The sequence below is a fragment of the Scyliorhinus canicula genome, chromosome 7, assembly GCF_902713615.1.
Source record: "Scyliorhinus canicula chromosome 7, sScyCan1.1, whole genome shotgun sequence".
Taxonomy (NCBI): domain Eukaryota; kingdom Metazoa; phylum Chordata; class Chondrichthyes; order Carcharhiniformes; family Scyliorhinidae; genus Scyliorhinus; species Scyliorhinus canicula.
The window spans coordinates 8,412,759-8,438,028 of NC_052152.1; the positions used below are offsets into that span (position 1 = coordinate 8,412,759).

The following is a 25,270-nucleotide window of genomic DNA, read 5'->3' on the forward strand; positions in this document are numbered from 1 at the left end:
CACTACGTTATGAAGGGAGGTGGCAGCAGAGATAGTGGATTCATTGGTTGTTAGATTTCATAATTCCCTGCATTCTGGAATGGTCCAGGTGGATTGGAAACATGCTAATGTGACGCCCCTATTCAAAAAGGAAGGGGGGGGGTAAAAAGTAGGAAGCTTGAACTCTGTGGTGAGGAAATTGCTGGAGTCAATCATTAAGGAGGAGATGACTGAACATTTGGAAAGATAAAGCTCAATCCACCATTGTCAACATGGTTTGATGAAGGGTAAGTCACTCTTGACAAACTTGCTTGAGCTATTTCAGGATGTAACCAGCAAGGTGGATAATGGGAAACCTGTGGATGTGGTATATCTGGACTTCCAGAAAGCTTTTGACAAGGTGCCACATAAAAGTCTGATCCAGAAGATGAGATCCCAGGAGATTGGCGGTTGAGTACTAGATTGGACAGAGGATTGGCTGACGGACAGAAAGCAAAGGGTCGGGCCAAATGAATCCTACCCTGGCTGGCGAACTGTAACTAGTGGGGTGCCGCTGGGGTCAGCCTTTGAACCTCAACTGTTTACAATCTATATAAATGATCTGCAAGCAGGGACAGAGTGTAACATAGCAAAATTTACAGATGATACTAAAATAAGTGGGAAAGCAGGCAGTGAAGAGGAGATGAAGATTTTGCAGATAGATACAGATAGGCTAGGAGATTGGGCCAACATTAGCAGATTGAGTTTAATGTGGATAAGTGTAAGTTATCCATTTTGGCCGGAAAAATAGAAAGGCAAATTATTACCGAAATGGAAAGCAGATTCAAAATGCATCTGGGCAGAGGGATCTGGGTGTCTTAGTTCATGAATCGCAGAAAGTCAGGATGCAGGTACAGCATGTAATTAAAAATACACATGGAATGTTAGCATTTATTGCAAAAGGATTGGAGTATAAAAGCAGAGAAGTGTTGTTTCAATTGTATAGTGTGTGGTGGAAGCACATCTGGAGTATTGTGTCCAGTTTTTTGTCTCCTTGTTTGAGGAAGGGTGTGGTGGCTGATGCACTATCAATTATGACGAGACGAGAGTAGAATATAATCATAAGAACATAAGAACTAGGAGCAGGAGTAGGCCATCTGGCCCCTCGAGCCTGCTCCGCCATTCAATGAGATCATGGCTAATCTTTTGTGGACTCAGCTCCACTCTCCGGCCCGAACACCACAACCCTTAATCCCTTTATTCTTCAAAAAGCTATCTATCTTTATCTTAAAAACATTTAATGAAGGAGCCTCAACTGCTTCACTGGGCAAGGAATTCCATAGATTCACAACCCTTTGAGTGAAGAAGTTCCTCCCAAACTCAGTCCTAAATCTACTTCCCCTTATTTTGAGGCTATGCCCCCTAGTTCTGCTTTCAACCACCAGTGGAAACAACCTGCCCGCATCTATCCTATCTATTCCCTTCATAATTTTATATGTTTCTATAAGATCCCCCCTCATCCTTCTAAATTCCAACGAGGACAGTCTCAGTCTAATCAACCTCTCCTCGTAATCCAACCCCTTCAGCTCTGGGGTTAACCTAGTGAATCTCCTCTGCACACCCTCCAGTGCCAGTACGTCCTTTCTCAAGTAAGGAGACCAAAACTAAACACAATACTCCAGGCGTGGCCTCACTAACAACTTATACAATTGCAGCATAACCTCCCTAGTCTTAAACTCCATCCCTCTAGCAATGAAGGACAAAATTCCATTCGCCTACTTAATCACCTGTTGCACCTGTAAACCAACTTTTTGCAACTTATGCACTAGCACACCCAGGTCTCTCTGAACAGCGGCATGCTTTAATATTTTATCATTTAAATAATAATCCCGTTTGCTGTTATTCCTACCAAAATGGATAATCTCACATTTATCAACATTGTATTCCATCTGCCAGACCCCAGCCCATTCACTTAACCTATCCAAATCCCTCTACAGACTTCCAGTATCCTCTGCACTTTTCGCTTTACCACTCATCTTAGTGTCATCTGCAAACTTGGACACATTGCCCTTGGTCCCCAACTCCAAATCATCAATGTAAATTGTGAACAATTCTGGGCCCAACACGGATCCCTGAGGGACACCACTAGCTACTGATTGCCAACCAGAGAAACACCCATTAATCCCCACTCTTTGCTTTCTATTAATCAAGGCTTTATGACACAGAGATGTGTGGTCTCCTACAGCTGCTGACGAAATGGCTGCTGTTCGGAGAGCACTCATATTTATACTCTGCCTACTGGGCGGAGCAAGCATGCAGGGATCTACCCCATACCTGTAGTACAGGGGCCTTACCGTAAAACCCATATATACAATATACTACAACAGTGGTGACTACCACATTCACCCCCTGTTAAAAATGAGTCCAGCAGGGATGAGAAACTATACAGATTGCTTTTTAAAATTACAGAGAAGGTTACAAATGTAGAAGATCCGGCGCCTTGATCTGTCATCAAAAGCGCCGCAGTGTTGGTGGCGACTCAGGCGCGGCTTCGTCTTAGGTGACTCCGGGAGCAAGTCGCAATCCTCTTCATCCCTGGGTGGGAGCAAGGGGAGGACGGATTGTCCTGGAGCGGGGGCTGCGGTAGGGTGTGCCGGGGGAAGGGAGGGTGGCGCCAGAGGGGGGGGGAACGTGTGTGGTGACCCAACTGGTGCCAGTTCCCTGAGGGAGACTGTGTCTTGGCGTCCGTCGGGGTACGCTACGTAGGCGTACTGCGGATTGGCGTGGAGTAGCTGTACCCTCCCAACCAACGGGTCTGACTTGTGGAGTCGCACGTGCTTGCCGAGGAGAACGGGTCCTGGAGCTGCCAGCCATGTTGCGAGAAAAACCCCAGAGGTGGACTTCCTGGGGAAGGCCAAGAGACATTCATGGGAGGTCTCGTTAGTTGTGGTGCACAGGAGCGACCGAATGGAGTGAAGTGCATTGGGGAGGACCTCCTGCCAGCGGGAAGACGGGAGATTCCTGGACCGTAGGGCCAGCTGGACAGCCCTCCAAACCATCCCATTCTCCCGCTCCACCTGCCTGTTTCCCCTGGGGTTGTAGCTGGTCGTCCTGCTCGAGGCAATGCCCCTGATGAGCAGGTACTGGCACAGCTCATCGCTCATAAATGAGGATCCCCTGTCGCTGTGGAGGTAGGCGGGGAAACCGAACAGAGCGAAGATGATGTTGAGGGCTTTGATGATGGTGGCAGATGTCATATCGGGGCATGGGATGGCAAAGGGGAATCGGGAATATTCGTCGACCACACTGAGAAAGTACGTGTTGCGGTCGGTGGAGGGGAGGAGCCTTTGAAGTCCACGCTGAGGCGTTCACAGGGGAGGGAGGCCTTCACCAGGTGCGCACGGTCTGGCTGGGAGAAGTGCGCTTTACACTCTGCGCAGACCTGGCAGTCTCTGGCGATAGCCCTGACCTCCTCGATGGAGTAGGGAGATTGCGGGCCTTAATGAAGTGGTAAAAGCGTGTGACTCCTGGGTGACAGAGATTGCCATGCAGGATCCGGAGTCGGTCCACTTGTGCGCTGGCCCATGTACCTCGGGACAGGGCATCGTTGAGCTTACCCGGGGCGATACAAAATCTCATAATTGTAGGTGGGGTGCTCGATCCTCCACCTCAAGATTTTATAGTTTTTGATCTTACCCCGCTGTGTGTTGTTTAACATGAAGGCAACCGACCATTGGTCAGTGAGGAGAGCGAATCGCCTGCCGGCCAGGTAATGCCTCCAATGTCTCATAGCTTCAACGATTGCATGGGCCTCCTTTTCGATGGAGGACTGCCGAATTTTGGAGGCATGAAGGGTGCAGGAAAAGAATGCCACGGGCCTGCCTGCCTGGTTGAGGGTGGCGGCCAGAGCAACATCTGATGCATCGCTCTCGACTTGGAAGGGGAGCGTCTCTTCGGCCGCGTGCATCATATCCTTGGCGATGTCGGCCTTGATACGGTTGAAGGCCTGATGAGCCTTGGCCGTCAGTGAGAAAGAGGTGGATTGAATGAGTCGGCGGGCCTTGTCCGCATACTTTGGGACCCACTGGGCGTAATACGAAAAGAACCCCAGGCATCGCTTGAGGGCCTTGGGGCAGTGGGGGAGGGGGAGTCGGGCCGTAGAGTTCCGTTCTGAACCGCAAAGCTGCGGATGGCTAATCGGTTCGTGCTGAACACACACTTCTCCTTGGTGTAAGTTAGGTTGAGGAGAGTGGCGGTGTCTCGAGGGTGGTAGGATCCAGGGTCAATCCAGGCTGGGGACTCGCAATATTTGGGGTTGCAGTGGAGCCGGGAGTGCAGGAGGCAAAAGAGGCCGGTGTTCTGGCCTTTGCGTCCCTAGTAGCCCGGCGGAGCATTCTACTTCAGTGGAAGGATGCGAGGCCCCCAAGCGTGGAGGCCTGGGTCAACGATATGGCGGGGTTTATTAAATTGGAGCAGGTGAAATTTGCCCTAAGGGGGTCAGTGCAGTGCAGCGCCTTCCTGCTTGCCGCTGCTCCGCCGGTGCACTCTCAGGATGGCTGTCGACATGTCCATCCTCGACATGTCTAATTGGAAAGAGAAGCTATTTCTACTTCTTTCTATTCTTTCACGGGATGTGGGTGTCGCTGGCTAGGCCAGCATTTATTGCCCATCCCTAACTGCCCTTCAGAAGGTGGTGGTGAGCTGCCTTCTTGAATGGGTGTCTTCCATTTGGTGTAGGTACACCCAGAGTGCTGTCAGGAAGGGAATTCCAGGATTTCGATCCATGTGACAGCTGTTATCCAATTGGATCAACAGAATCACAGAATTCCTACAGCCCAAAGGAGTCCATTTAGCCCATCATCCCTGCATCATCTCTTCAAACAAGCATCATGACTTAGTGCCATTGGTTTGCCATTTTCCTGTGACTTAACGATCAGTCAACCCATATTTCTTTCCCCCATCTCAATTAATTTTGTAACGAATGAACAAATCCATTCAAAGAAAAAGAAAATGATTTTTGTGGAGGCTGTTCCCATGATTTTTCTCCCTGGTTGCGCTCTGGAGATTAATCTTCAATTCCTGGAGTGTTCAAGAGAATTCCAGCAGATGGATAACCCAAAATCCCACCAAGAAGGCCTCAGGCTTCACACGTGAGTTTGTTTACCTCAGCCAGAACAACAGTTTAGGGACAAATAGCCTGGTTTTTCGGACTCCATGCCAACTGGATGAGAAAATATCAACCATGATTGAATGGCGCAGCAGACGCGATGGGCCGAGTGGGCTAATTCTGCTCCTATGTCTTATGGTCGTATAGCTCCGTCATTTTTATTCAAACATGCATGCACGAGGACACTGTGTGAAGATGTAGGATCATGTCTGCCTGTGTCACGTCCCCTGGGAATATTGGAAAGGTGTAGAGGGTTTTCATTATCCAAGTGTATAGACAAGAACATGGGCCAGAATTTTCCAGGGTCATTGGTGAGGGACTGGGCATTGGAAAGTCTGGGGGAAAAAGGCACAGGATGGCAGGGGGGGTGGTGGGTGGAGGGGTACCCATTACGTTCCTGCCACTGTGCCATTTTGCCAGTGGCAAGAAAATGGGCAGTCAAGTTACCTGCTAGGAACCCAATCAAGTCAGTTAAGAAGCAAATTAAGGGCCTCTTCCTGCTCCATGGGCATTAGTCATCGAAGTCTACAGCACAGAAAAGGCCATTCGGCCCATCACGTCAAAACAATCACCCTATATTCCAATTCCATTTTCCAGCACTTGACCCTTGTATGCCTTGGCATCTCAGGAGCATATCTAAATACTTCTGAAATGTTATGAGGGTCTCTGCCTCCACCACCCTTTCAGGCAGCAAGTTCCAGACTCCCACCACCCCCGGGTGAAAGGTTTTCCCTCACATCCCCTCTAAACCTCCTGCCTCTTACCTTAAATCTATGCCCCCTGCTCATTGATCCCTCCACCAAGGAGAAAAGATTCTTCCTGACTTCTCTATCTCTGCCCCTCATAATTTTATGCATCTCAGTCATGTCCCCCCTCAGTCTCCTCTGCTCCAAGGAAAACAACCCCAGTCTATCCAATCTCTCTTCATAACTAAAGCTCTCCAGCCCAGGCAACATCCTGGTAAATCTACTCTGCACCCTTTCCAGAGCTACCACATCCCTCCTACAATGAGGTAGTTGAAACTCAAATGAGTCGTAGCCCAACGGTTCTGCCTCCCAATATGTATTAAGTGCAGCTTTGTGATGGCCCAGGAGGTCTCATTCCTACATGAATGCGTCTCTATCTAACTTGATGCACCTCCAAAAATGGTCTGTCAAAATAATATATTAAAATGCCAAATAACAGCACAGTCTAGCAGGAAACGTGTGAAAAAGCCTTTATTCAATTTGTTCACACTTCACAATGGCTTAACTTTGTAAAAGGCTGGAGCTTTGCATTTTAAAATGTCGGGTGTTAGCTCCTGAAAAATTCTGCAATCTTTTTCTGCTCATAGCGTTCAGACTTGTGACAGCTATGCAGTCCGCCGTGTTAGCAATGTCGTCAAACTCATTTTTGTGCTGCTCTGCGAAACCCCGGAGCTTCTCTACGTCCTTTATCGGTTATCGGTTATCCTTTCTCTGCATCGGTTAGGAAATCAGAGCAGATGCTATCGTTCTGGCCCTACAATCAACTCTCAAACATCTCGACAACAAGGACACCTACGTCAGACTGCTGTTCATAGACTACAGCTCCGCCTTCAACACCATTATCCCGACAAGACTAATAACCAAACTTTGCAAACTTGGACTTGATCCCTCCCTGTGCTGCTGGATCCTTGACACCGACAGACCACAATCTGTCAGGATCGGCAACAGCACCTCCTCCACAATAGTCCTCAACACCGGGGCCCCGCAAGGATGTGCGCTCAGTCCTCTACTGTACTCCCTATACACACACGACTATGTGGCAAGATTCAACTCCAATTCAATCTATAAACTTGCAGATGGTACGACTGTGGTGGGTCGTATCTCAAACAACAACGAATCAGACGACAGAAGGGAGATAAATCACTTGATTGCATGGTGTACCGAAAACAACCTCTCTCTAAATGTTGGAAAGACCAATGAACTGATCATTGACATCAGGAAGCACACTCCCGTCTACATCAATGGTTCCAAAGTAGATATGGTCGATAGCTTTAAGTTCCTGGGGGTCACCATCACCAACAGTCTGTTCTGGTCCACTCACGTTGATGCCACAGTCAAGAAAGTCCAACAACGTCTCTACTTCCTACAGAAGCTAAAGAAATTCGGCATGTCTGCATCGACTCTCACAAACTTCTACAGATGTGCCATAGAGAGCATCCTATCTGGCTGCATCACAGCCTGGTACGGCAACTGCTCGATCCAAGATCGTAAGAAACTGCAGAGTGTGGTGAACTCAGCCCAACGCATCACACAGCTCGTCATTCCCCCATTGATTCTGTCCACACCTCCCGCTGCCTCAGAAAGGCAGACAGCATTGTCAGAGACCCCTCCCACCCAGGCATTGCCCTCTTCCAGACCCTTCCATCTGGCATAACATATAGAAGTCTGAAGACCCACATATCCAGACATAGGAACAGCTTCTTCCCCACAGCTACCAGACTCCTCAACGACTCCCCCTTGGACTGATCTGTTCCCTGTAAGAACACTATTCACGATGCCCTAGGCTGCTCTTGTTTGGCCCTTGTTTTGCACTGTAACCAATCACTATTTGTTGATGTAACATTGTAACATTGTCAACGTACTCTGTCGATGATTCTTTTGTCTACTATGTACGTACTGTGTACGTTCCCTTGGCCGCAGAAAAATACTTTTCACTGTACTTCGGTACATGCGACTATAAATATCAATCAATCAGTTGAGCACACGGGCGGGCATACAGGCTCTTCAGAGTCATCGCCCTCCCCAGTTTCGCAATTGAAGAATTTACTGGATCCATGTCATATAATAGTCCCTTTAAGAAATGTGTGTTTCTCAAATGGCAGCAGTGATGTCAGAGGGTGGGTGGAGTTGGGCTGTCTTTCACTTTCATGTTGAGCTGAAAAGCTGCTTTGTGGTTCTGTTTAGTTTCGTTTTAGTTTTGGAGAAGATGCAGTCACAGGAAGATGTGTATGAATCTCTGCAAGCTAAAGAATGTTCATTTGGTGATTTCAAAGTGGTAACTGCTCTCAGTAGAGAATTTAAACCTGCTGTCCTTCTGTAAAAAGGGTTTGTGTCTTTTGGATGTTAAAAGGAAAGATTTATTGGTTACTTATAGAGTATTGTCTTCTTTGGGGGAGGGGGGTATTTGAATAGATGGTTGCTAAGATGTTCACTATATGTTTATAAAATGTTAACTGGGTTTATAGAATAAACATTGTTTTTGTTTAAATATACTCTTAGTTCTCTGTTGCACCTCTATTATGGGCCCTTGTGTTCCCCAGAACCAAAATCTATTTATGATACACTTTAATACACCTTGGAGTTCTCTAAACCCTGGATCATAACACTGTGATGGTATGATCTGACCAGTTCCATTGGAACTCCTCACATGTACTAATCACATCACTAAGCTGATGTGAAGATGCCTGCATTAGACTGGGGTGGTTCACAGTAAGAAGTCTTACAGCACCAGGTTAAAGTCCAACAGGTTTAATTGGAATCACTAGCTTTTGGAGCGTAGCTCCTTCATCAGGTGAGTAATCTGAGAGGTGAGCGGCTGTCGATGGTGTATAACAGGTTTCTAACCAGCACCTGTTCCACTGGTTGGAGCTTGGCTGTGCGGTTTGCACAATCCTGCCTCCTGTTGGTGCAGGTGAACTCCATTATCGCCCAGCTCCTTTTCCAGGTCACTTCACTGCCGGAATGGACCACAGCTGGTGACACTCTCAGATCGGGCTTCCCCTAACCACGTTAGCAGATCCTCTTCAATGTTGGGATTGGCAGTCATTCCCATCCTTTCCTTTGCTGAAGAGAATGCCTGCTTGCCGAACTGTTCATCTTGTGTTTCAGAATGGTTGTCAAACGTGATGGTGGAATCTCCCACTCCTTTATATTGTCTTCTCCTTGCCACAGTTTTCCATTTGCTGTGTCAATCTCAGTTTCTCCCCAATCGCCAATATTTTCAACTACATGTTTAGCCATACTCATGGGTTTTCCACATCTTCCACGGAGAAATCTCGATGCCAAATGATGGCTATCCCAGTGCTGCATGACTTTGCGCCTTGTGTGGCCTAACTCCGCTCTGATTGGTCATTGCAGTCATATGACAAGCTTTGAGTTACCAATGCGGAATACCAGTTTAGCATAGATCATCGAATTTACAGTGCAGAAGGAGACCATTCGGCCCATCGAGTCTGCACTGGCTCTGAGAAAGAGCATCCCACTTAAGCCCACGCCTCCACCCTATCCCTGTAACCCAGAAACCCCATCTCACCGAAGGGTAATTTAGCATGGCCAATCAACCTAACCTGCACATCTTTGGACTGTGGGAGGAAACCGGAGCACCCGGAGGAAACCCACGCACACACGGGGAGAACGTGCAGACTCCACACAGACAGCGACCCAGCGGGGTAATCGAACCTGGGAACATGGTGCTGTGAAGCCATAGTGCTAACCACTATGCTACCGTGCTGCTCCATGGACATCGTTCTATGGGATTTGCTATTCTGCCGGTGGGAATAGTTGACGACTTTGACTTAACTGGAATTTTGTGTCATCCACGTCTGACTCACCACGGTTTCAATATATTATGGGCGGGATTCTTTGATCCCGCGCCGGATCGGGGAATCACCGGGAGAGGGTGGGGGGGCCACGAATCCCGCAATGCAGCTCTGATGCCGGCCCGCCGATTCTCCGTTCACCAGAGAATCGGTGCCAATGGCACTGGCATGGTCGCCGCGGCACCGGTCGGGGACCACTCAACACCCCCCCTCCCCCCCGGTGATTCTCCCCGCGTGATGGCCCAAGTGTCCGCCGAGTTGGGCCGAGTCCCACCGGCATCGTTCTCATGTGGTCCTACCCAGTGGGACCTCCTCGCGTTCTGGCTGCGGGGGGCGGCCTGGTTGGTGGGGGGGGGGGGGGGGGGATCAGTCTCCGGGGGAGGCCTCCATGGTGGCCTGGCCCTTGATCGGTGCCTACCGCGCCGGCCATTGCGCACACGTGCAAACTCGCACAGCCATGCTCACGCCCATAATGGCAGCTGGAGCTGCATGAAGCACTCCAGCGCCGTGCTGGCCCCCTGTGTATTGCAGTATCGCTGATCCTAGGGGCCAGCCACCATCGTAAAATGCTCCGGCGTTTACGATGGCGTCAACACTTTGGGCGGGATTCTCCAATGCTGGGGCTATGTTTGGTGGTTCTCACGAAATGTCAATGAACGTCATGTCACATTGAAGCATTGGTGTTGGCCGGCACTCTCATCAGGCAGAAAAAGCTTGCATTGTGCGACATTGCTCCAGGCATGAACACAACGCATTCCTTTTCTAAACCGCAAGGTTACACCATTGCAACATTATGTACAGAGTGATCAGGAACCTCTGCTGCCCACATGCCTGCTAACCCTCGTTGTGTGCAAGTGGTAAAAACAAAAGAAAAGGACTATTAAACTTTAGATTCTGGAAATCAGGAATGCAAATGGAAAGTGACGGAATCATATCAGTATATCAGTCAGCACTGGTAAAGCTACAAGATCGATAACGGACTTGCGGGGGTGTTTTGTTGGATTCATCTGGGACGGAGCAATATTAAGCACAAAGGTCCAAATGGCGTCCTTCTTATTTATTCTCCATGTCTTTCATCGGCTCTGATGAAGACTATATGCCCGGAAGTGCCATAGAATCATTGAAGCCTGGGTTCTCCAGTCCCTCAGCTGCATGATTTTCGGTGGAGCGCCTTTCGCTAAGAGTGCAGGCCCTCATCCTGCTCCCAAGCTGGGAATGTAGACCAACACCCTGCTCCCAGGCTGCGAGTGCAGGCCCGCATCCTGTTCCCAGACTGAGATGTGTAGGCCCACATCCCATTCCCAAACTGAGAGTGCAGGCCCGCATCCAGCTCCCAAACTGAGAGTGCAGGCCCACATCCCGCTCCCAAGCTGAGATGTGAAGGCCCACATCCCATTCCCAAACTGAGAGTGCAGGCCCGCATCCAGCTCCCAAACTGAGAGTGCAGGCCCGCATCCAGCTCCCAAACTGAGAGTGCAGGCCTGCATCCAGCTCGCAGACTGAGATGTGAAGGCCCACATCCCGCTCCCAAGCTGAGTGTAGGCCCACATTCTGCTCACAAGCTGAGTGTGTACATTCTATTTCCAGACTGAAAGTGTAGGCCCACATCCTGCTCCCAAACTCAGAGTGCAGGCCCACATCCTGTTCCCAAGCAGAAAGTGTAGGCCCACATCCTGCTCCCAAGCTCAGAGTGAACATCCTTCTCCCAGGTTGTGTAGGCCCACATCCTGTACCCAAACTGAGAGTGTAGGCCCATATCCTGCTCCCATAGTGCGATTGTAAGCCTTAGCTGTCTCTCAGACTAGTGAGTGCAGACCTGTTAAATGCTCCTCGGCCTTCCTTTCGGAAACAGCTCTCACATCCTGGGAAATGTTCTCCCTCTTAATATCTTGCCAACTGGAAAATACTGACCTCAGAAGGTTAATGCCAAATGGCCCCCACTCACTGCTCTCAGATCCAGCTTGATATAATTTGATCAGTTACAACAAATTCGTTGGTGCCAGATTCAATCCAATCTAGATACCCCAGGGTTCAAAATCCACAGGATTGCAAGGGAAAGTTATTTCCTTTCTCATGAGCGAGCACAGGCTCATTTATTCAATTCAGCACTTCCTCCCGCTGCTGCCCACCAGCATAAATAAAAGAACTAAAATAACTTGAAACGAAAACGTATTTCACAGCCTCTGAACATGCGTGAAAGCTATAATCCATTAATGGCACAAAAAGAGAGTGAGAGACTAAAGAGAATGAATAGAAACATGAAAAACTTTCACGCTTAGAACTTCTCTGAAGAGCTGTGTGCCACAGAACGAGGATCTCCGTGAAACCAAATGTTTCGTTCCCATGGCAACAGGGCAAGGAAACTAGTCAACAACAGCATTGGTAACTTGCATACATGTAGCACCATCGACCCTGATAAATTCTCCTTGTGCTGGAGGGGAAAATTAGACACAGGGTCAAAGGACGAAGGGGGTAGGTGACCAAAAGGACAGGGGTTAAAGCATGGGGTTTGAGGAGGTTTAAAGAGGGAGGTGGAGAGTTGAGAGCGTTAAGGGGAGAAATCCAGTGTGTGGAACCCAGGGGGATGAAAGCAAAGTGCGCAGAACGGCTATGCACAAGAGACAGAATGATGGAAGGTTTGGTGGAGCGAGAGAGTGGAGGAAGTTACGGAGATAGAATCAGAGAATGATTCGTACACAGAAGGAGGCCTTTCAGCCCCTCATGCTTGTGCTATCTCTTTGAAAGAGATATCCAATTAGCCCCATCCCACGAGAATCGGTGTGATCGCGGAGTACGGCGCGCGACTGGGGGCCCACGGTCAGAGGCCCGCCCAGCCACCCTCCGCTCCCAACCGGCCGAGTTCCCAACGGCATGGTTCTAACAACCTATCGCCGGTCGAGATGCTTGCGTGCCGGCTGCGGACTCAGTCCGCGGCTGCCCTGGTGGGGGTCGGGGCGGGATCGGACACTGGATTATTGACAGCCAAGGACAGATCGGTGCGGTCAGATCATCGGGTGCGCGGCCGATCAGGGGGCTCTAATTTCTGTGTCTGCCTCCGCGGTCCAAGTCCGCCATGGCGGGGGTCCGTATCCGCAGGTAAAGCTGCGTGAATTACTCCGGGTCCCTGCTCGCCCCCTGCAGGTCACTGAATCAGGTCCACTTTTTCGCAGGAACCTTCAGCGTTTGTATGGCGGCTTGGCGACATAGTCCCATTTTGGGAGAATCCAGCCCTTTGCGTTTATCCAGCATTTGCTGTTTTTATTTTGGAAATGCGTTACGTTTGGTCTCAAATGTAGGAAAGAATGGATTGTAATCTTCAGGGTGGATCGAGCCACATCCCTCACAGCAACTGTCCGCTAACCAGTCCAGAAAATCCACTCTTCCTGTTGCTTTGTGTTATTGTATTCAGATGTTAATCCCATATCCTGCTGACTTCCTGACCTCACTCACTATACAGCAGTGTTGGCTCCATGTTGGGGCTGGCTCCAATCTCGGGTCAGCTCCAAGCTGGGAATGACTCCAAGCTGGGAATTGCTCCTAGCTCAGCTGTAACGCGCTCGATTATTCCATATAATGCCCCAAACATCTCAGTGAAATTCCAGTCTGTCACTCACTCCCGGGTATCTGTTGTTCTACATATAAACCACCCCGAAACCCTCGATTAGATTCCAGTCTGTAACTCACTCCCGGATATGTGTTATTCTATATTGAAACCACCCGAACCCCTCGATTAGCAACTTACAAATTCTTGTGTCACAAAGCCTGCTGACTTTCTGATTTCACAAAAAGGTTCTGCTCCTTCCCCAATGCGATAAATTCAATCTTTCAACAGTACAGTCAGGAGATGTGGAGGACAGGTTTTCAAATAAATCCGACTGATTCCAATTTTGATTTGTGGTTTGACATTCGCACAACTCCTGAAAATCCTCGACACATCAGGAGACGCCAACAGGAAGTGAGGAAGGTACCGACGAACGTATTCACAACTAGGGGACAGGAGTTGAGAATTCCATGGGCTGGATTCTCCACTGGCGGGATCCTCTGTTTCGCCGGCAGCGCATTCACGCCCGCAGATTTCCCAACGGCGTGGGGGGGGGGTAGTGTCCCAAATGGGAAACCCCATTGGCCGGCTGTCGGGACGGAGGGTCCCGTGGCTGGCGGGGGCGCGTGACGCACCAGAAGATGGGTGCGGCGGAATGCAGAACCTTGCTCCTCATCTTTCAGCTGGTACCTCTGGAGGTTTAATCAGTGTGAATGCGGGAAATGGAAAATAGAAAAAGCAATCTTTCCTGCTAACAGAGGGTCTACGCAGACCTCATCGAACAATCCGAAAGCAGACACATCACTGGCACAGATTTCAAACAACATCAACCAGTTTGGGGCCCAATCATTCGCCCACAAACAGGATCACCAACCACAAATAGCCAACGAGGAATCAGGAGCATCCGCAACCAGCCAACAGCTCAAAGAAGCGAAACCCTTTTTTTCCTACCTTGTGCCTGTGCCCTGATTGGCTGCCACCAAATAGCCAGCATGACGATCAGCAATCCGTGACACAGTCCACGTGCCTGCCTTCGATTCATCGCCTTCCACGGAACTGGAGGAACAAACAGAGGAAAACAGATGATAAATTTAAACGTAGAGGAGGAGAAGGTGACTGTGGGTTCTTCTATTCATCGGCAAATGCGGCTAAAGGCGTTGGCAGAAGTTCGAGAGAGGGCAGGTGAAACTTCTTTTGCAATCAGAGAGGTGTCAGGATGAGGCACACTCTGCCCCGAATGGTGGTGGAAGCCGATTCCATGAATAGTTCTCAAAGGGAATTGGACAGGTTCATGGTGAGGAGCTTAAGCGGTTACAGGCAAAAAGGAGGGACAGGGAGTTGAACACAAGCACTCTTTCGCTGAGCCGTCACATGTACTATGGGCCCAATTGGCCTCCTCCTTCTGTCCCACAATTTTTATGATTCTATAATTCTGTGAAAATGGACGTCCCTCAGATATTTGGACCATGCACCGCAGAAAGGGTTAATTCCGAAGGAAAGGTCCAAGCTGAACTATTTATAATAATATAACAAAAATGTTTGTCGTCACAATTAGGCTTACATTAACACTGCGATGAAGTTACTGGGAAAAACTCCTCGTCGCCACATTCCGGCGCCTGTTCGGGTACACAGAGGGAGAATTCAGAATGTCCAAATTACCCAACAGCACGTCTTTCGGGACTTGTGGGAGGAAACCGGAGCACCCGGAGGAAACCCACGCAGACACGGTGAGAACGTGTCTACGCACAGACAGTGACCCAAGCCGGGAACCGAACCTGAGACCCTGACGCTGTGAAGCAACAGTGCTAACCACTGTGCTAGCGTGCTGCCCCTATTTCCTTCGACCATCTATTTCTCTTTCAGGTGCTGTGCATTCCCAGGATTTTCAGACTTTGATTTCAGATTTCCTTCAGATTATTGTCTTGTTCTTATTAAAACTCAGTAAGAGGTCGGAGGGTAAGAGGGGAGTTGAGGAGAACATTTTCACCCAGAGGGTGGTGGAAGTCTGTAACTCACTGTCTGGAAGGGTGGTTGGGTCAGAAACTCTCGGAACATTTAAGAAGTATTTAGATATTCACTTGTGCTGCTGTAACCTCCGGGGCTACAGGCCAAGCGATGAAAAATGTTATTAGTGTCGCCAGACCTTTGTTGACCGGCATGGACATGATGGGACAAATGGCCTCCTTCTGTGCTGTAGACGTCTATGAATCTAGCAACAGAAATAAAGTTAGCTGCCGCAGTGGTGAGTGTCTGTAACGAGGAGGTGTCACCGGAGAGCTGAGTCTCATGTGTTTACCATGAGTGCCAGGCTGGAATTTTCCTGCCAATCGCTGGCGGCCGGAATCTCTGGTCCCACCTGTCTGCGGGTTTCCCGACAGCACAGGGTGGCTTTAATGGGAATTCGCATTCACAGGCGGGAACAGAAAATCCCACCGCCAGCGAACAGGATGCTGCCTCCCACCACCGAGAAACACGGAGCTGGGAGGACGGAGAATCCTGCCCCTGGTGTCCACTTTGAGCTCGATAGACAAGTCATTGCATGGAGATGATCCTCAGTTTAATTCTGGAAGGGAATATCCTGCTGCTAACAATGTAACAAATGTCAGATACCTTTTCACCTTCTGTGCGGTTACAACAACTGCGTGTCATAAAATGTGTAAATGTCACTTCGAGACATCTGCGATTCTACATATAAAACGTTCAAACTCCTCAGTTAGATTATAGCCTGTAACTCTCTCCCGGGTGTCTGTTGTTCCCAGGTAACGCGGTTTTCTGAGGCAAAATTCTGCCTGGCGTCACATCTTGACATCATCCTTCCATGCAAAGTGAAGGAAATTTGGAATGGACTTCCACAAATAGCAATCGATGCTCAACCAGTTTTTAATCTTAAATCTTAATACTGAGATTGGTATAAATCCGGGAGACTCGGGGATTAAGGAACATGGAGTAGAAGCTGGTACATAGAGGTAGGTCACAGTTCAGGTTTGAAGGGTTGAATGTTCTATTCCTGCCTCTATATTCCTGGAGACGCTAAGATGATCCTGGAGGGTTGGTAACCATACTACGGCACATCTCAAAGGCATTTATGCACAGCAAGACTCCACACAGCAATATGATAATCAACAGTTGCTAAGTACTTTTTTTAAACAGCGATGAGGTCAATCACCAGGTACCCCGTTTTAGTAATGTTGACTGAAGGATAAATATTGTCCAGGACCATATTGTCCAGGATGTGTGTGTGCGTCGGGGGGAGGGGGGGGGGGGGGGGGGGGGGGGGGGGGGGTGGCTGGGGGAGGGGGAGATTATCTCACCTCTTTCTCTAAATAGTGCAGTGAGATTTTTCATATCTGCCGAAGAAACCAGACGGGGCCTCGGTTCAGTGCCTCATCTGAAAGGTGACAAACTCCCATCAGTAACAGTGGGGAATTTAGCCCAGGTTTTGTACTTGAATCTCTGAAGTGGGGCCTGTACATTAACCGTCTGACTTAGTGGTGAGAGAGTGCACCCACTGAAGCATGGCGAACGTCCAAAGTCACTGGGACAATGGGGGACATATGGAACAACTGAGGCAGCACGATAGCACAGTGGGTAGCACAGTGGATAGTACAGCTCCAGGGTCCCAGGTTCGATTCCCCGCTGGGTCACTGTCTGTGCAGAGTCTGCACGTTCTCCCCGTGTCTGCATGGGTTTCCTCCGGGTGCTCCGGTTTCCTCCCACAATTCAAAGATGTGCGTGTTAGGTGGATTGGCCATGTTAAATTGCCCTTAAGTGTCTAAAAAAGGTTAGGTTACGGGGGATAGAGTGGAGTTGTGGGCTTAAGAGGGATGCTCTTTCCAAGGGGCCGATGCAGACTCGAAGGGCCGAATGGCCTCTTTCTGCACTGTAAGCCCTGTGATTCTACGAATGCGAGAGTGGATGTGTCCGCAGGACTTTGTGAGAGTGAGATCTTGGGGCAATACTTTTTAGAAAGGAGCTCAGTTTCCAATTCTATTTTTAAGAGTAATTTCTGTGGAGAACTGGTCCCCCGGTCACGTGCTTTTTGGCGGCGCGCCGTTTCCTGGCAGCGGGATTCTCTCTACCTACCGCTTGCCAATGGGATTTCCCACTGAAGCCACCGGGAAACCCGTGGGCGGGGCTTTGCGGCCAATGGGAACGGAGATTTCCAAGTCTTTCGTGTCATGGAACATCCCAAAGTGCTTCACAGGAGCGAGTACCAAACAAAATCTGACACCGAACCACACATTGAGGGATCAGGAAATGGAAGCTTGGTCAAAAATCAAAGCTTTAAAGAGGGTTTTAAATTAGGAGAGAAAGATAGAAAGGTTGACAGCTGGAGACATTTAGGAAGGGAGGTCAGAGCTGTACATCTGGTCAGCAGAAGGAAGGGATGGCTGCCAGAGGTGGAATGATTACAGTTGGAGATTTGTAAAGAATTGGAGAAGTGTTGATATCTCAAAAAGGTGTAAAGCTGGAAGCGGTTACAAAGAGAGAGAGGGATTTGAAAAAAAGGATGAACATTTTTTAATTGGACTTTACCATGCCGGAAGCCAATAACAATCTTCTTTGATATTCTCTTCAATATGGAATAGCAAGGGCTGATCCAACTGAGGTGTTTAAGATCCTTAAAGGAATTGATAGAGCAGATAGAGAGAAATTACTTCTTCGGGTGGACAGAGTCAAGAACAAGGAGGAGTAACTGTAAAACTAGAGCTGAATCATTCAGGGGGTGATGTCAGAAGCACTTTTTCACACAAAGGTTCTCCCACAATAAGCTGTTGCAGCTGAGCCTCAACTCTAAATTTCAAAATTGAGATTGATAAGGGTAAAAGAACCAAGTAGGGTGGATGGCGTTAAGCTGTAGATAAACCATCATCTAATTCAATGGCATGACAGGCTTGAGGGGCTGAATGGCCTCCCCCTGTTTCTATGTAGGCTTGTTCACCTTGGTGTACTTATCCATGGCATGTTAATCCTTGGGCGGCTTTATCCTGAGATACGGGGTCAGTTCTCACTTGTGCCTAACGTAATCCTATTTCTGCCAACGATTGTCACCCAGCTACCCAACAATCTCACCAACACCAAGTCCTGGATCATGGAACTTATGGGACGGAAGAAGGCCTTTCGGCCCATCCTGCTTGCGCCAGCCCTTTGGAAGAGCTATCCCATTCTCCTCAGCCACCCTCTCCCCCCCCCCCCCCTCCCCCACCTCCCTCCCCCCAGCTGCGTCCTCTGCCCTTTCAGGCAATGGCTGTGAGTCAACACCCTCCCACTCTGCAAAAAAAGGCAAAGGGTTTTGATGATAAAATAAAGAACAGTTGAAAGACTGAAATTTTAAAAGAAAATTGGGAAATGCTGGAAACGTTGATCAGGCAAGGCATTTGTGGAGAGAAGTGACAATTGAATGACTTCTGAAGGAAGGTTTCTGCCTGCCATGTTAACTTGTCACTTCTCTGCCCAGACGTCACGCCTGACTGGCTGAGCTTTTCCAGCATATTCTGTTCTTCGTTCCATTACTTCTTTTGGTCCTTTCGCCTTTTGTTTCTACTATCCATCAATCTCTCCAGCGACGCTTCAGGCTGGAGGTGCTTTGCCACTCCCTCAGCATCCAAGTTGAACCTATGGTGACCTTTATCCAGTCATTAAGGCTGCACTCTTCCACTCCAAGAACATTTCCCGTGTATGTCCCTTCCCCTCTCTCAATTGTTCTCTCCCTCCATTGCTCAAACCCTAACCCCCGCCCCCCCCCATCTTCATTACATCAAGGATCATCCTCATCAAAATCCCTGATCCAGCCTGTCACACTCGCAAATTTAACTTTCAATGTAAAAAACCTGCGGCTTGTTTCCGTTGTGCATTCCAACGAATTCATTCTTTTTTTTTCTTTTTTAATAAATGAAAATTGCTTATTGTCACAAGTAGGCTTCAAATTAAGTTACTGTGAAAAGCACCCAGTCGCCACATTCTGACGCCTGTTCGGGGAGGCTGTTACGGAAATTGAATCGTGCTGCTGGCCTGCCTTGGTCTGCTTTCAAAGCCAGCGATTTAGCCCTGTGCTAAACAGCCTCTGATTTTGTGTACCCAATTCGTTTTTTCCAATTAAGGGGCAATTTAGCGTGGCCAGTCCACCTATCCTGCACATCTTTGGGTTGTGGGGGCGAAACCCACGTAAACACAGGGAGAATGTGCAAACTGCACACGGACAGTGACTCAGAGCGGGGATTGAACCTGGGACCTCGGAGTTACTGTCCTGCCCTTTAACAAATTCATTCTTTATCAATCTGCCGCGACAGTCTCTTCACCAGAGTGTCTACTCAATAGAACTTGTTTTCAAATCCCTTTCTTCCCTTTTACAATCATTTGTCCCAACATTGCCCATAAATATTTTTTTCATTGCTTGTTTTTTTTAATAATCTTTATTGTTACAAATAGGCTTACATTAACACTACAATGAAGTTACTGTGAATAGCCCCTAGTCGCCACATTCCGGCACCTGCTCAGGTACACAGAGGGAGAATTCAGAATGTCCAAATTATCTAACAAGCACGTCTTTCAGGAGTTGTGGGAGGAAACCAGAGCGCCCGGAGGAAACCCACGCAGACACGGGGAGAACGTGCCACACAGCCAGTGACCCAAGCTGGGAATCGAACCTCTCCCATTCTACCATTGAAACTTCAGTCATCAAACCACTGTCCTTTAATCACTGATCAAATCACCATGTCTCACTTCACCTCCTTCAAAAGCTTGGACAGAGAACCCTCTGATCGTGCTTAACAGCCTCTTGTAGGGAGGCAAATGAATAGAGTTTATGAGCAACAATTGATTGGGACAATCAACAATTATTCTTAGGGACCTTTGAGTTTATATAAATACAGTGCAATATAGTAGACTAGGAAAGGATAATTCCACAAAGGTGTCAAGAATTAATATGCTGATGTGGCAAAATAGACACAAATGATACTAACTGAATACTGACCAAGTGCGAAGAGTCAAGATCAGGGCCAACAGCATGTTTTCAGTCTAACTGGTTCGTAGTGACCTCGACAATTTGTTTTTTGAGATACCATCTTCAAGGAGTCAGAATAAAGGTTAACATGTTTTCTCAAATCAACCCATGGATTGGGCGCATCTATTCATTCTAACACCAAGAAAGAGGTTAGGGAGAGGTCCAGGGAGGATAAAGGATAGATATAGACATTACTCACTCTGCCTGGGTGCACACCTACAACTTGTTTAATGTAAAGTTTGAACCAGACAATGCTCAAATATAAACAATATCTGTGCCTACGTGGTCTGCAATGTATAAATGTTCCTTGAATTCTTAAGTTGGGCAAAGTCAGCTCTGGAGATCCTTCTCCGAGGTTGTTCTCTCCCAGCACATTGGTCAATAAACGATTGCTCTGTTCCCGAGTCTCCTCCAATTATTTGGTGGAATAGAAACACACTATAACACAGCCTTCTACCTCAAATTCAGTTTAAAGTGGCAGGAATTCAAGGGGGAAAGTTTGAATTAGTAAAAACTTTTCACACAGACTTTCTGGAATGCGCTGCCTGGAAGTGTGGTGGAAGCAGGTCAATCGAGGCATTCAAGGAGGCATTTGACGATTATTTAAGTAAAAACAATGTTATGGGGTATGGGGAAAAGGCGGGGGATGGAACCGGACCACGATGCTCGTTTAGCACACTGGGCTAAATAGCTGGCTTTTAAAGCAGACCATGCAGGCCAGCAGCACGGTTCAATTCCCGTACCAGCCTCCCCGAACAGGCGTCGGAATGTGGCGACTAGGGGCTTTTCACAGTAACTTAATTTGAAGCCTACTTTGCCAATAAGCGATTTTCATTTTTCATTTCGTTTGGAGAGCTGGCACAGACGCGAGGGGCCAAATGGCCTCTTTCTGCACCGTAACAACTCTTGTGATTCTGTGGTAGGAAATTTAATTTTTCCAACTGAGAATTAAGGAAAAAGGTTGCAGAATCTCTGGCAACTCAACCTCGAAGGGAGATGACTGGGAGACTGCCTAAAGTAAAATAGGAAGATTTGCATTTGTATAACATCTTTCATAAGCTCAAGACATCCCACTTTTCAGTGAATAAAGCACTTCGGAAATTAGTCATTGTTGTAATTTAGGAACAAATTCCTCTGGTGGGAGAATCCAGAACCAAGGGCATAAACTTGAACATAGACAAGGCCATTTAGCAGTGAAGTCAGGAAACAGTTGATCACACAAAAGCTAGATAGCTTTTCGTTCAAACGTCTACGGGTGATGCAGGTACAAGTAATAGATGTGGAGGTAACTGGAGTCGGGGTACAAATCAGCCAATATTTATAGAATAGCGAAAAAGGCTCAGGGGCTGAATGTTTTGAAATTGTGCCCTTTACCCTGTACACACAAGTGTAGCACATGATGCACCATAAGTTCCTGGCTCACCAATGTCAGGTTTGGCAGAGTAAAGATGTGCTGGGGAATCTCACTTGGACGTTCCCAGGTAAGGGGTTTACCCGGCAATTGTCCAGAAGCGCAAGCTTTCCCTAGATGATTGCGCTGAGCTAGGAACCACCCGACAAAATGATTTAAATCACTAACCTCAGGTTTTTCTGCCAGTTTTACCAATAGTGACTCCCAATAGTGACTCTGAAAGAGTTATAAGGGAATAAAAACTACTTCTAACTTCAGCGTAACCTTTGTAAAGACCCAGGCCCACCCTCTCATGTGCCGCTGATTCCCACTCCGAGGCAGTTATGGGCCATCATGTCTCAAGTAAAACAGAGGCCTTATTGCACCTTCCTGTGGGAATCCCAATGTCTACCTTCCTCCAGTCTGAAAAACAGCAGTTCATCATTACACTCTGTTTCCTCGCACTCAGTCAACTTTTGTGTCCATGCTGTCACTTCCTCTTTTATTCCTTACTCTCCAAGTGTGCCGATAAACCTACTATTTGACATTTTACAAAACACTTTATGGAGGTCCGTGTATACCATGGCAACGGCATTATCTCATCAATCCTCTCCGTTACCTCAATTAATTCATGATTGTTCAAGTGGCTGTTAATCATTTCTAAAATGCGGCACGGTAGCACAGTGGTTGGCACTGTCCCTTCACAGCGCCAGGGACCCAGGTTCAATTCCCGCTTGGGTCACTGACTGTGCGGAGTCGGCACGTTCTCCCCGTGTCTGCGTGGGCTTCCTCGGGATGCTCCGGTTTCCTCCCACAAGCCCTGAAAGAACGTACTTGTCAGGTGAATTGGACATTCTGAATTCTCCCTCCATGTACCTGAACAGGTGCTGGAATGTGGCGACTAGGGGATTTTCACAGTAACTTCATTGCAGTGTAAGCCTACTTGTGACACTAATAAAGATTATCATTATTGAATGTTTCATGCCACCAAGATTACATTTACTGGCCTGAGGTTCCTGGCTTTATCATTACGCAGTTTTTTTGAATAAGGGTGTAACATTTGCAATTCTCCAGCATGGCACCATGCCTGTACCTAAGGAGGATTGGGAGGTTCCAACCATTGCCTCGGTAATGTCCACCCTTACTCCCTTGAGTGTCCTCAAATGCATTTCATCCAGTCCATGGTGACTTATCAATGGGTCAGCTTTTCTAATGTCTCTTCTTTCTCAAGTTTCTGCCCATTCGGTGGCCTAACATCTTTTGCTAAAGACAGATGAAAAGTATGGTGAACCTTGTCAAGGTCTTTCAACACTTGGGATCCGGTTGATCATCAAACTATCCAATCTTTGCACTCAGATTTTGTGACACCATCAATTTATGCCCCCTCCGAATTGACTCACTGTTATGCAACTAACTCATGACTCTCTCTTGCAGTCTTATCCCGACACACAACAGGTAGAAGGTTATGGACTGGTTAAGCACTTCTGCCGCTGACTCAGGCAAAATAAAGGACTGCTTCTCATTTTATTCCTGCGGGTAAATAATGCCAGTTTGTACTCCTTAGTTCAGCGAGAGCTATCATTCAAACATATGGACCATTAGCAACAGTGAATAAACAAGTGGATACACACATGCAGGCGAGAGAGGCAGAGACAGAATCATCTCCACAAAATCAATTCAAATGACTCCCCCAATTAGTCATTCATCCATCACAAACCCAGTAAATGAGGTTACAATGAAAGGTGATACATTATAATTGGCATCAGATACACACACTTACTTTATTCAGCCCTCTGCCCAGTGTAGGGTGAGTGCTTTAGTCACAATAAATAACGGTGACGACATGTGGCTAATTTGAGATTTAGAAATAAAATAGATCTAATCTTTTACATTTCCTCCAATTTTTCTCAGTGACCCCAAAAGACTGCTGACTCTCACCGGGGGGAATCTAGCCGTGCTTGGGGATAACCCCTTCACATGAGCAGAGCAACGTTTCCTTCTGTGTGAAGCTAGTCAGTGAGTGTCATGGGCAACGAGTCTCACTGATACCCAAAGTCACTCACATGCACACAAATGTGTATACTTGTGCACACACACACACACATACACATACACATATGTGCCACAACTAAGAGAAGTAGAAAAAAAGAGGTAATTTTAACTTATCAGTTCCAAAGGACTCAGTTGGCATGTGGGTGAGTTATGTGAACTCAGGGCTATGGTCTCCACCTGTGACAGTGACAAACTACCCTCAGTGCCAACGTGAGTGCTAGCTCACATTGTGTACTCAAATCTCAGGGGGTGGCACATGGACCTTCTGTCTCAGAGACTGTCCGCTGAGCCGAGGAGCACTTAAATTAGTTTACATAGAAACATACATAGAAAATAGAAACAGGAGGCGGCCATTCGGCCTTCGAGTTTGCTCCGCCTTTCATTGTGATCATGGCTGATCATCAAGTTCAGTACCCTGATCCCGCTGTCCCCTCCTTTCCCTTGATCCCTTTAGCCCCAAGAGCTGTATCTAATTGCTACTTGAAATCACACAACGTTTTGGCCTCTGGTAGTGAATTCCACGGATTCACCGCTCTCTGGGTGAACACATTTCTCCTTCCTTCAGTCCAAAAAGGATTAAGTCCTTATCCTCAAACTCTGACCCCTAGTTCTGCACACCCCCAAATAATTCCAATTTAGACACAGTGCCCCATTCCACTTGGGAACAACTTGAAATCTTTCATTGCTAGAACTTTAACAATATTAAACTCCTCTCTTTCAGTTTTCCTCTCCTCCTCCAATCTGTAGGTGATTTATTTGTTCTTATTTGTTTATTTGCCATAAAACTACAAGAAGTATAATTGTAAATGGGAACCAAAGCAGCAGGTCAGCGTGTGAGGAGAAGGTGGAGGTTAATAGGATGAAGAGGCCAGGGCCAGTCTAACGACTACGGAGGGGAAAGAAAACGTAACAAATCAAAATGTGAGGTGACTGTGGGAGTGAAAGTTGGGGATGAGGCTGAGAGTTATGGAGATTAATAAAGGAGGTCAGAATGTGTGAAAGGTCTAGTGCACAAGGAAATCCTGCAAGGGAATGACAAATGAACAGGACATATTTTAAAAACTTAATGCATGGCAGCACAGTGGTTTGCACTGTTGCTTCAAATCTCCAGGTTTCCAGGTTTGATTCCCGGCTTGGGTCACTGTCTGTGCGGAGTCTGCACATTCTCCCCGTGTCTGCGTGGGTTTCCTCCGGGTGCTCCGGTTTCCTCCCACAGTCCAAAGATGTGCAATTAATTGCTAAATTGCCCTTAGTATCCAAACAATGGTTAGGAGCAGTTACTGGGTTATGGGGGTAGGGTGGATGTTTGGGCTTCAGTAGTGTGCTGTTTCCAAGGGCCGGTGCAGGTGATGGCCCGAATGGACTCCTTCTGCACTATAAATTCTATGATTCTATGATTCACGCCGTATTCAGAATAAGGTAAATGAGTTGATGGCACAAACAGAGACATTTGGGTATGATTTGGTGGGGATTACTGAAACATGGTAAGGATTTACCGAGCACCACGCCGCGGGTTCTCCACGGTGGAGGCAGCCGGCCAGTGGAAACTACTAGTCCCGCCGTTGTCAATGGGATTTTTGGTTGACAGCACCCCT

At 47.8% G+C, this 25,270-nt stretch overlaps 1 protein-coding gene across 2 annotated transcripts in view; it reads right to left on the reverse strand.

The window, feature by feature from the left end:
• robo2 (roundabout, axon guidance receptor, homolog 2 (Drosophila)) overlaps positions 1-25,270 on the reverse strand; it is a 1,648,725-nt gene that overhangs the window by 1,598,634 nt on the left and 24,821 nt on the right. For both annotated transcript variants that reach the window (XM_038801330.1, XM_038801331.1), the window contains exon 2: positions 14,182-14,286. In XM_038801330.1, the coding sequence (XP_038657258.1) occupies positions 14,182-14,272 (91 nt within the window). In that variant the 5' untranslated portion in view covers positions 14,273-14,286. The remainder of the gene's footprint in view (positions 1-14,181; positions 14,287-25,270) is intronic.